The sequence below is a fragment of the Cucurbita pepo genome, chromosome LG01 (assembly GCF_002806865.2).
Source record: "Cucurbita pepo subsp. pepo cultivar mu-cu-16 chromosome LG01, ASM280686v2, whole genome shotgun sequence".
NCBI classification, from domain to species: Eukaryota; Viridiplantae; Streptophyta; class Magnoliopsida; order Cucurbitales; family Cucurbitaceae; genus Cucurbita; species Cucurbita pepo.
The window spans coordinates 7,325,754-7,338,696 of record NC_036638.1 but is presented as its reverse complement, the minus strand read 5'-3'; the positions used below and the strand labels follow the sequence as shown (position 1 = coordinate 7,338,696).

Genomic DNA, 12,943 nt, shown 5'->3' with positions numbered 1-12,943 from the left:
TTTAAATACATTAAATAGTCACAAAATTAAAATAAAAATCTAAATTAGTTCATTTATAAGAATTTAAGGTTTAAATTTATACAATTTTTAATTTACAACCTAAATGTATAAATTAATTCTTGTTCAAAAAATAAAACATTAGATATTTTAAAATTGAAATTAGTAGGTCTAAGTTGATGTCAACAATTTAATTTAATTTTAAATTTAAATTAATTGATTTGACATACATATATAAGTCAATTAATTTAAAATTATATATTATTAAAAATCAAGATCTACTAAATCATACAAATAAATTATTATTATACTCCTTTCCCTTTCTCACTCCTCATTAAATTATTATATTTCAAATATATATATTTTTTTTTTAATAACACTTTTATCTCTCATATTTTTTAATTTTTATTTCCCATTTTTTATACACGTGTTATTTGTTAGAATTATTTAAAAAATGTTTAATATGTCATAAACTTATTAAACATAAAATCAACCCTTTAACTAATTATTTAATATTTTTAAATTCAACGGTATATTTATTATATACTTTTATAAGGAAATTAAATTTGTAATTTAATCCAATATTTTTAAATTATATTCAAATTAAAAGGAAATGAATAAATTTTTATATTCGAGTTTGTAATATTTACTCGTATTTTTAATAAATTTGAAACCAACCATATATATATATATATTCTTTATTTTTTATAATAAAAAAGTAAAAAGAAATTACAAGAAACATTATCCCAACCTTAGAAACCAATCCAAGGGATAACAGAGGGAGCTTTCGACACGCAATAGTCACATCCCCTAATAAATTAGACCATTGCAACTTGCAACACAAATAAATATCATTAAGAAATAGTCTTTTTTATTATATATATATATATTTATTTATTTATTTATTTATTTTCATATATCCAAATTAAATTTATTTTTCCCTTCATTCTTTGTCCTAGTTTGAAATTAATAGTCATAAGAAAAGGAAAACACAATTCTTTTTTTTTAATTCTCAAAATAAATTAAAAAACCATTTTTATTTTTATTTTTCATTTTAGTCCTTATTAAAATTTAATTATCCCATTTTTTAATAATTATTAAAGTTAGTTCTAAAAAAATATTTGCATAAATATTATATTTTATATATATATCTTATTTCCCATTTTTGTGATGAAATATGAAATTTGGACATCATTATTTATTTTTATTTTTATTTTTTAAAGTTGAAAAGTTAAAAATAAATAAAAATATGATTTAATTTTAGGATAAATATTCGAACTACAATTCATAATATATGGATAGAATATACATTGCTAAAAAACAAAAGTGACCGAACAACAACATCGAATTAATTCACGACGAGTTTTCAACGAAAGGATATGAAAGAAACGTTATTAATTAATTCAATTCAATCATACACACGTAGTAGAACTCGTAAAATATCTTATATGCATCGAACAGAAATATCTCATAGTAACCTTGAACTTGACCCGACAGTATATTTGAATCGAGACCGGAGTAGCTAGCTAGGTGTACGTGGCTTTAATGTGGTCCAAATTTGTTGTTCTTTGTAATGAGTTGGAATTGATTGCATCCCAACCCCCTCTTTGTAATGCCAACTTGCAAGGGCAAAGAGGCAATGCAATTGGAGGGTAGGGCCATGATCATGTTTGATACTCGAATTAAATGCTAATAAGCTTAAATGCATTATTTATTTTAACCTAAAAATATGTGCATTCAAATATATTGATATATAATTAGATAAAATTTATTTAACACTTTTTTTTAAATCTAAATAAAACTTATTTATTTAACACTTATAATAATAATAATAATAATACCTTTCGCTAAAATATCCCATAAAATATACCTGAAGTGGGCCCCACAAGGAGGTGAAGCATTTGGATTGGGCTTTGACTGAGCCCATTTTGTGAAAAACTATGGGCCCTGATAATTGCCTTTCCTCAAATCACAGGCCCAATAATTCTTTTTTTTTTTAATAGTGTATTTAAAAAAAGAAATATAGAGAATTGTTATCGGCTCCTTTTATTGGTTGGTGTTGTTTTCTTTTTATTATTATTAATAATATCAATTTATCTCTATTAATTTTAAATTTATTATAAATTCTTCGGCACAACATGACCTACCGGCAAGCTTCCGCGAAACGAAAGAAAAGAAATTAGCTGATTCAGAAGTATATGCATCTTGATTCTAACTCGATCGATCTTGTAAATGACTTTCTTGTTCAGAAAGAAAAGTCGTAGCTGTCAATTTTTGTTTGTTCTACCTCAATTTCACGGTTATGAACATCGACCTTTTCTTTTTCTTTCTTTTTTTTGATTTAATTCCGTGCTCGTAGTTCTACCTTGTTTTTAACTTACTTTTTCAAAAATCAATTTTTAAATTTAGCTATTTTTTTAGTGATCTATTTATTTCGAGTCTCAATAATTCACTTATTTTTTATAAAAAGAAAAAATTAAAAATAGTATTGAAAATAAAAAGAATAAAAACTTTATTCCTTCACGATTTCCATTAGAATTGGAATCACATCCTTATTTACTAGAATTTTCCTCGAATAAGAATATTAATGAGACATTTGATAATTACAAAAATACCACTGTCATATTTCTAAGTAATTAAAAATATATTATATAAATAGTATTTAATTTTAATTTTAAATTAAAACAATAAAAGGCAATAATAAATTAAAATTATGGCTAACTAATAAATTATTATTGTAATATTTTATTTGATATTAATAAATAATAGTTACCTACCCTAAATTCAAATTAAATTTTTTTATAATCAATCTACAACTCAACTTTGTTAAAAAAAATTATGAGTTTTTTTTTTAATTTAATATATATTTTTAAATAATATTTTCTCTCGTATTTAAGAATCTATAAAAATTGAACTAGACATTTTTTTTCGTATAAGAGAGATTTGAATCTCTAACCTCAAATGAATTGGACTAGTATATGTCGATTATGGTCGAGCTACGCTGATCAAATGGGAAAATCGATAAAATCAAACTGACATAGGTCAAAGTAACTTATGCATAAGTAAAAGAAAAATGTTTGAAAATTTGAACCTCTAACCGCAGATGAATTGGACTAATATACGTCGATTATTATTGAACTAGGCTACTCAAATGAGAAAATCGGTAAAGTCGAGCTGACCTAAACGAACCGACAAATGTTCGAGGTAGAAAGGTAAAAGTCGTTCTTTATATAGGAAAATGAAAAACTAGCCAAAAAAAAAGAGTTTATACAAAGAAAAAAGTAAGTAAAAAGTGAAGAAATGACGAATATTTCTTCTATCTTAATAAAGTTGTTCTCTCTTGTCATGCAACCATCTCCACCTGCCAAAATAATAATAATAATTAAATAATTAATATAAAAATATTATATAAATTAACAGAATCTAATTCTTTTTTTAACTTTTTTTTTAATTACTCTCAATCAAATCGAAACCATATAATTATTAAAGAATCTAATTCCTCTTTTATTTTGTTTTTTTTTAATATGTATAAGTAATTTTATTAATTAAAAATTATATTTAAAGTATAAAATTTAAGGATTTTTTTAAAATTTATTTTGAGAAATATCAATTTAGAGAACGTACCAATAGTAGTCCCATCTTGGTCGAACTTTGGTCATTCGGTTGTGACCATAAGGGTAGTCGGTTTCGGCCCTCTTGGTGTTACGGAAGGCACAGCAGCCGACGGAGTAAACACCGATGAGGAGGACGACAACGACGACGTTGAGGACGGAGAGCTTATGCCAGTCCCTTCGAACGTCCTCAAGGACACCCGCCTTACAAGAGTCGCACTCGTAGCACAGCAAGTTAGGGGCATTGTTCCACCGGTAGCAATCGGGATCCTGAGCCACCACCGCCCCCGCACCCGCCGCCATCATGTCGTAGTTGCACGCCGTTGGCGGCTTGCAACAACCTGACTGTCGACATAAATTTCCTTTTAAAATAATAATAATAATAATAATTATGCATCTCAATTTCTTGTTATAATTGTAGCCCGTCATCGTTATTAGCGAAGTCTAAGAATTATCTATTATTATATGAATTAAAATATGTATATATATATATATATATATATATATATATATATATAATCTTGCATCCAAATTATATTTACCATTTAATTCATTTCAACGAAAATTTACGACTAACCCAACGAAAATTTACTATTAACTCTAACTCTAAGAATTATGGTGTAATAACTCAAGCCTGGCTAGCAGAAACTGTCCACTTTAATTTGATAAGTATTGTTGTTAGTTTCGTGAATTTAAAAACGCGTGTACTCGTGAGAGGTTTCCACACGTTTGTAAGAAATATTTCGTTCCCTTCTCCAACCGATATGAGATATCACAATCCACTCTTTTGTGGGCCCAACGTCTTCATGTGGAATCTCACACTCCATCCTTTTGATGGCCCAACATTCTCGCTAGCACACCTTTCGGTGCTTGACTTTGGTATCAAAGCCACTCTAAGCAGTGTGTGAGCGAGGATGTCGTGCCCTCAAGGGAGAAGATTGTGAGAGGTTTCCAACACTTGATAACAAATATTTCATTCCCCTCTCCAACCGATTTAGAATCTCACACTCCACCCCCTCAAGAACCCAAGGTGGGATCTCACAACTCATCCCCTTGAGGGCCCAGTGTCCTCCTTGCAAACCATTCAGTGCCTGAATTTGGTATCAGAGCCAGTCACTAAGCGGTGTGCGAGCGAGGACGCTAGACCCTCAAATAGGTGGATTGTGAGATCCCACATCAGTTAGAAAAGAGAACGAAACATTCCTTACAAAATGTAAAAACCTTCCCCCAACAGACGCAGACGCAGACAGCTAAAAAATAAAAGCATCACCTGAATCGGGGTCATATCTCTTTCAAGATAATCAAGAGGAGTCCAAGAAGCAAGCTTAGCACAAGTTTTAGACCCCAAAACACAGCTCCTAATAGTAACCCAATACCTCGGATCCTTAACCCTCTTCCTCAACCAACCCGAATATTGCTCCAAATGGTACTCTCTATACACCCTCCCACCAGGCGCCTCCACTCCACCGCCAGGCCCAGTGACCACAAACCCAAAAATCGTCAGGCCCATAAGCGTGGCAATTAGAAACAACATGACCACCAAGTAAACCCATAGCGCCCACGCAACATTAAAACAAGCACCAATGAACCCCGCCAAAGACACCACCAGTACCACGAACCCCACCACCAGCAGCGGCGTCTGCAAGAAGCTCTCGCACGTCGTGCTGCTTCTTGCCATCCACAGCCCGCCGCCGATGATGGGGATCGAGGCTATGAGCGTGAAGAGGTTCAAGAACCCGATCACCGTGTTGCTGAATCGATACATATCGGAGCTTTTGGGGTTCGCTTTTGTGCAATTTGGTTGGCTTTGTGTGTTTTTAAAGTGGCGTTGGTCTGAATCAGTAGGAACCACTTTATATCTCAGCATGTGATAAGGACTCAACTTTGCTTCTTACACATTAAGGAAACCCTTTTTAATGCTTTAAATTNTTTTTTTTTTTTTTTTTTTTTTTTTTTTTTTTTTTTTTTTTATGCACTAATGTGTTTATCTTTACCATATGAACGATAATTAATAAAAATTTCTCGTGACCCGAGAGAAGATACTACTTTATATATAAAAAAACGCCTTTTTAAAACGTTATTGGTGAAAGACGATAAGAAAGTATTTTTTAGCTTCTACCCCTAGCGCTTGGACTTGGAAGCAACCCCTCTCCCCGTTCTACCGTCCAAAATATGCCGGCCGGCTCATCTTGACAGCTTCCATTTGATATTGAGAAAGCGGTGGGCCTCAATGAACTCTCCAATAGTGCAACGGGGGATTCGGTATAGCAGTTCACGTTCGGTTGCACATGAGGTCTGGCGCTTAAAAAATAAATTATCGAAAAAATTTTAAAGTTTAAATAAAAAAATATCTTAGAATTTATTTTGATATATATACATACAAAATATGAATTTTTAATTTTCTTTTTAAAGAAAAAAATTAAGAATATAAAGTGCTTTTTCTTAGTGGAAGATTTGGTCTGAATTTTCTTTGCTTTTTTTAATTGGGCGCCGTTTGGCTTCTACAAGAAGCGTAATCCAAACGAGAATTAGTTTATTCGTGAGTGGAATAGAATATTGGCGTTTCTTTGATCTTTTTTGAACCATTGGTTCAATGGGTTTGTGTGATTCACTTTGCCACTCCACTAACCACTGCCTTCATTTGTTTGTTGATGATGCCAATAATTAGGGCTAAGGTAATGATGCCTTATTTTGGATGCTTCCGTTCTTCGTTATCTTATGATTATCTTATCATTTGTGGACGCATTTTTCTAAAGTCGATTGCTATCATAATGTCAAAAGATATTTCACTCTCGTTTATTACATTATTTAAGACTATCGTTGTCGAATCTAACGTTAAAATATGCTTTATAATATAATCAGGTAAGTATGAGAGAACGAGTTACCTCGAGAAGGTGTTTGTTTTCTTTCTTTTCAACAAATTTGTGGGTGAGAAATAGAATGTAAACGGGTTGTACCTAAAAAAATTGACAAGTTCGTTAGAGCCGAGAAAAATAAACTGGATAAGGGAATCTCTCTAACTCTTGATATTCACAAGAAGTGGGTTGTTATATGATTAGATATTGTATCTCATCTATAATTGTAACCGCTCAAGTCCACCAAGTCTACCGCTTGCAGATATTGTCTATTTTAGTCCGTTACGTATCGTCGTCATCCTCACGGTTTTAAGATGCATCTGTAGAGAGAGGTTTCCACACCCTTATAAGAAATGTTTTGTTCCCTTCTCCAATCGATGTGAGATCTCACAACTGTGTTTAGACAAAACATACGACCCTGCAACAGCCCAATAGATTAGAGTCTGCAAGCCAAAAGGAAATCCTTTCCTTTCATCATTTATTTCCTATGGAAGCAGCTCAAACAAAACATATCCATCAATTTCAGAACGTTCGGGTTCAAAACACGCAGCTGAAAAGAACCGAAACCGAAATTTCGGGTGTCTGAGTGTTTAATATGGCAGATCAACAATTTCTAGACATTCAATCCTGTCAAAGAATCAAGCTCTAAAAGTGAGATTTTGTTATCCCACAACTAAATTACATGATGTTACCTTATTCAACACGTTGAAATTTCTTCATAAAACATAACAGAATATGACGAACGGAGAACTAATAAGATAAGAATGGTGATATTCAAAGCAAAAACAATAGCACTCGAGATGAATGCTTCTCACAATCCAGTCTCGTCTCGTCTCGAGATCTTCTGTACATAAATTGTTCTATTCTTCTTTCGCTGTAAATATGATTACGACAATCTTCACGAGCGTGGCAGGGGCTTATTCTCCAAGAACGATCGGAAAAGAATGAACGCTTGGCGAGGGCGATGAAGCGGAACCTCATGCCCCGCTCCAGCCACGGTAACGAACGTCAGCCCTTTGTAGATTTGGCACCACCCACCTACCTATATCCCCATAAAGCTAGCTTGTAAGACTTATGCAGAACCAACCATTATAATAACACATTACAGCAAAGAGTCTTTCCACCAAGAGACAGGAACTAAGTAAAATACACAGAATAAAGTAAGATGATAATAATGGTTGCTGTTATCATGATTGGGTTAGGTTGCAAATCCTAAAATAATATCTTCTTTTCACTAAAGTTAAAGGGGAAAAGAAGGAGAAGCAATGGTAGTGGTACTAATTATGAAGCTTTGTTTTAGAAAACTATCTTCACAAGGACAAGCAATGCTTCAAGTTCAGTCTATAAAGCTAGAAATGCTTCTTGTTTTAAGAACTAACCTTTCCATGGTCATACCAAGGGTACCAGTTGCTTAACGTTCGGAGTTTTAAAGCATCGATAGAGTATCGTGTTGCTGTCACAGGAACCACTGAATCGGTGTCTCCACTGAAGGGGGAAATTCATCAGAATCAATAAGTGAATGTCCTGAAAATTATGTTTTGAATAGAAGAATAAAAAATAAAGGATTCCACAAACTCGCAGTTAACGACGTTGCTCTTTTAGCAAGTTTCGACTTGGTGGATGTGAAGTGTGAGATCCCATATCTAGGGAGGAGAATGAAGCATTCTTTATAAGGGTGTGGAGACCTCTCTCTAGCAGACTGTATTTTAAAAACCTTGAGGGGAAGCCCGAAAGGGAAAATCCAAAAAGGACAATATCTGCTAGCGGTAGGCTTGGGCTGTTACATGAACCATCAGACAGACAAGAACTTCTTTATTCTAAACTTTTCGACTTTTGGTTTGTCTTCTATTTGATATTTTAATTTTAATGCATCCTTTAAACAAATATTGACAATTGCATCAGGCAGAGCCTTGGCTGCTGCCTACTTCAGATGCTTCACAACAAACAGGAACTTATACAGAAAGCTGTTTTGTAGTCCTTTTCCTAATGTTAATGTAGCAACCCAAGTCTACCGCTAGCAGATGTTGCCCACTTTGGCCCGTTGCGAATCGCCGTTAGCCTCACAGTTTTAAAACACATTTGTTAGGGAAAGGTTTCCACACTGTTATAAGGAATACTTCGTTCCTTTCTCCAACCGATGTGAGATCTCATAATCCATCCCCATTGGGGGCCTAGCGTCCTCGCTGGCACACCGCGTGGTGTCTGGCTCTGATACCATTTGTAACAGCCCAAGTCCACTGATAGCAGATTTGTCTGCTTTGGGCCCGTTATGTATCGCCGTCAGCCTCACGGGTTTAAAGCGCGTCTGTTAGGGAGAGGTTTCCATACCCTTATAGGAACGTTTTTGTTCCCAGGTTTCCATACCCTTATAAGGAATGTGTGATGTTCCGCATTGGTTGGGGAGGAGAACAAACCACCATTCATAAGGATGTGGAAACCTTCCCCTAGCAAACGCGTTTTAAAGCCTCGAGGGGCAGCCCGAAAGGGAAAGCCCAAAGAGGACAATATCTGCTAGCGGTGGATCTGGGGCGTTACAGAATGTTTTGTTCCCTTCTCCAACCGATGTGGGATCTCACAATCCACTCTCTCTGGGGCCCAGGGTTCTCGTTGGCACACCGCCTGGTGTCTGGCTTTGATACCATTTGTAACAGCCCAAGTCCACTGCTGGTAGATCTGTTTGCTTTGGCCCGTTACGTATCGCCGTCAACTTCATAGTTTTAAAACGCATATGTTAGAGAGAGGTTTCTACACCCTTATTAAGGATTGCTTCGCTACCCTCTCCAATCGACGTGGGATCTGACAGTTCGCGAAGCCCAACACTGTGTTTAAATAAATTCACAAACAGATCACAGATAGATAACTTCCCATCATTCAAACTGCAGAAATACTCTAGCATTCACTACTTATAGTGGGGCAGAGCTTCATGCTGCCTACGAAAGAAAGGGTTGCCTTTCAACAGGGGGGGTTGCACAGCACAGAATCAATAGAATTTGCAGAGAGCTCTTATTAGTAGATAAAACCAGGCTCCATCAGAGCAATATCCAACTATATCAGGTAGAGCTAGAAAAGAAATGTTCTACCTGAATGCCCAAATTCTGAGACCAGCACCAATCAGTTCTTGATATATTGGAAGCATAGAAAGTGGAGAATCGGCCCAGTAGCTTCCCACAAGATCACTATAAATTCGAGTATTCAAAACGTTAAGCATGCGCCCAAATAAAAGAACGACCTTAAATATGCCATATAACACTAACCTGCATGTACTCCATGGGTAAGTTATCCCAGTAACATTAGCATGTAATGCCTTCTGAACATCAGGGTGATTGAAGTACACTACGGAATGCCTCTCCGTGCAGGGATCATAGGCTCTCGACATCCATGGCTGAATTTAATGTAAAAGATCAATATCAACAAAACTCTTGCAACGGTCGAAAAGGCCAAATCAGATCTAGATTCTTGCAAAATCTGACAGCATGTAGTGTTTTTCGAGAAGATTTAACGTACTTACATAATGGCCCCTTAGGTTATGTCTCAAAGATGCAGTACTATTGCATGGACGAGTGTAAATGCTATACGGATCGATATTTCCTTGTTCAAACTCCGCAACTGTAAGAGCTTTCTTGCATTCTGCTGATGGGTGCTGAGAGGATCCAAAATCACAAGAACGTCGCAGCAGGTGATACGTAGAATCAGATATCAGTCCGTGAGTCCACCAATACTCAAATGTGCCAACATAATCGTGGTAGTCATCCGTAACAGCATTCCCCACCTAAAAAGGAGAAGCAAGACGGATTCGTAAAGCCATTGAGCAATAGTTGATTTAAAGTAAACATCTCTCAGTTCAAGGCATCAACAACAATGTTGTCGACTCGAATTCGTTACCATAAATCCCTTTAAATTTATGACCGGGTTCTGAATTCCCTTGTTTCTTTCATAAATTAATTGTGATAGCTGAGGAACATAATGACCTGAACCAGAAGATAGATTGATATCAAGTTTCAAATAGACATTAGTTCTTGGAAGTAGAGAACGCAGAGAAACTCCATACCTGCATAACTCTCTCCAGTAATGTAGAAATCCCTGTGCTTGTACTGCGGAAACCTTTCGAACCAATTCACTAAAAATCTATATGAATCTTCAGCTGAAGTTTACAACAAAAAAACATCCAAATCATCTTAACATTTCATTGTTCATAGTTCAAGTAAATGTTTCTTAATCTGTAATTCAATGAGACCATGTCAATTCAGAAACTACCTGTTTTCTGGTCACCTGCAGTGTACAAATCCGAGGTAGTATTTGAGTATGAAAAGCCAACACCAGCTGGGGATTCAAGGAACAGCAAATTTGCCACTGCAATGGATGAAATGAGATAACGTTAGTTGTTTGCATACAAGTAGATTAAGAAAGCTAAACAACCCGACAAACGTACAATTGTTCCAAGCAAACGGATTCGAGTAAAGAGTCCTCCCATCTGGCTTAATGTGGAACGGTCCAATTTCTTCAGCTGCTCCATAGGCAACAGAAGAGCAACCAGGGCCACCATTCAGCCACAATACAAGAGGTCTTGACTCAGGTACACGGCTAGCTGGTGTCTCAGTCAGCCAATAAAACAATGCCCTCCCAGCTTGCTTATCTACAGTAACATAGCCAGAATACTGAGCAAAATCCACATTCTTTGGCTGCCCTGGTAATTGGGTGATTCTATCTCTATCTTGCTCAGCATTATACGATCCATAGCAGACTCCCACGAAAGAAAGAAGGCAAAATAGATAGAAAAACGAGTGACCCATTGTCACAAATGACAAAAAATGGAAGTTTCTTAGCTTACAGAATTGGGATCTTGAGATTGATGATGAAAAAACAAGTCAAAAACTCAGATCCCAGAATAGCTCATGCTTCTGGGTCCTCACATAATTGATCCTAGAGAGTAGATAAGACACGAACATATAGACTGTTCAGTCAAATTCGTTGAAATCCGTGTCGTTTTTTCAGTAAATCATGGTCGGCATTGGCCTGAAAGTGATTTGTTGTAATGAACAGTGTCTTTAAATGGGTTGTTCATCAAACAACCGCCTCTTATTAGATTGAATTTTGTTTGCTTCAGTCAGGCAACTTGGTAGAACAGAGGCAGCACATGGGGTTGCCTTAATTAAAGCTTCAACGCCGATGAATTTACTACCATATTCAATTCCAACAAACACCCAGAAAAATGAATCCAAAAAATCAAACGAGTGAATGCTGATAAGAACATTGTTTTGAATGATGCATGCGGTGAGATCTTCAAGTACACGGGTTTACAGTAACTGACTCAATTACTAATGAGAAGAATGGATGAAAAAAGAGAGGGAAAAACGACAGGAACGTAAGAATCAAAGGGGGGAAAAAGTGGGGAACATAAAAGTAGACTCACAGATGCTTCCGGCAGTGAAGTGTGCAGTGTACTGGAGCTGCTGCTGCTGCTGCAGCAATGGTGGGTGGGCGGTGGTCCATTGAAAGCTGCTCCAGAAACGAACGACGGGACGGGATGGGTTCAATTTTTACTGCCAAATCCACTTCCTCCCATTTACTTCCTTTTAGATGAACACTTTCAGCGTAGGAAAAGCTCTTATCTATCATCCTATCAATACAATCCTAAAATTTCGAATGAAAGTAGGAAGGTATTGTGAGACTCGAAGGTATAGTAAAACATGATTAAGACTCATAAGGGAGGCGTATTTTGTTCGAGGGGACGTGTTGGAAGAAAGTTCACATCCTCTCATTTAAGACATGATCATGAGTTTATAATCAAATAATACTATCTCCTCCATTAGTACGAGAACTCTTGGAAAGTCCAAAGCAAAAACTAAAGAGTTATGTTTAAAGTGGACAATATGATACCACCGTGGAAAGTCGTGTTCATCTAACCATTTTTTAATTTTCTTTTAATTCCTATACTTTTAAATATTTAATTATAAATTTAATATTTACAATTATAAAAAATTAGAATTAGTGTTTATAATTTAAAAATATTACGTAAATTTAAGGATAGATTAATAAAATATATATATAAGTTTGTTTGTATTCTATGGACCTTTGGGCCAAAATGCTTAGGCCCACTTGATGGACCTTTGAACCTTGTTGGTTTTCTTTTAAGCCCGAACCATTTTAAGGATACCAACTCATAATCGATAACATTCGAACTCACATTTCGCACGAGTTCATTCGAGGTTTTTCTCTTTTTCTCCAAAACGTTGCAACACGATATCTCGTAATTTCATCAATCATGCTCAAACAACATACTTAATTGGAATATCGTTACAAATCTACTTGTCGTGAGTGAGTGATACTGTTGTAAATTAACTCTTTTTACTTATTATTTATCTCAACGTGTACACTAGCTCGTTGTTTAAGTGAGTAATAATCTAATGGATTTAAGTATAATTTTAATTGAAATATTTAATGATTTGTTTCATTTTAATTGTTTTTTAGCTTTTAAATATG

The 12,943-nt window shown here is 35.2% G+C and overlaps 2 protein-coding genes across 2 annotated transcripts; both read right to left on the bottom strand.

Annotated features, from left to right (window-relative positions):
- Positions 1-3,105: 3,105 nt before the first annotated feature.
- LOC111803921 (tetraspanin-6) lies at positions 3,106-5,478 on the bottom strand. The gene is made up of 3 exons (XM_023688540.1): positions 4,879-5,478; positions 3,622-3,953; positions 3,106-3,358 (listed from the first exon to the last, which is right to left on the bottom strand). The coding sequence occupies exons 1-3, from the start codon at positions 5,473-5,475 to the stop codon at positions 3,319-3,321; spliced, it is 969 nt and encodes a 322-aa protein (XP_023544308.1). The 5' UTR covers positions 5,476-5,478; the 3' UTR covers positions 3,106-3,318.
- Positions 5,479-7,014: 1,536 nt separating this feature from the next.
- Positions 7,015-11,864, bottom strand: LOC111789129 (serine carboxypeptidase-like 27). The gene is made up of 9 exons (XM_023669787.1): positions 10,893-11,864; positions 10,718-10,813; positions 10,512-10,604; positions 10,346-10,431; positions 9,972-10,232; positions 9,718-9,845; positions 9,544-9,639; positions 7,843-7,948; positions 7,015-7,505 (listed from the first exon to the last, which is right to left on the bottom strand). Exons 1-9 carry the CDS (start codon positions 11,251-11,253, stop codon positions 7,362-7,364), a joined length of 1,371 nt encoding a protein of 456 aa, XP_023525555.1. The 5' UTR covers positions 11,254-11,864; the 3' UTR covers positions 7,015-7,361.
- Between the last annotated feature and the right edge of the window lie 1,079 nt (positions 11,865-12,943).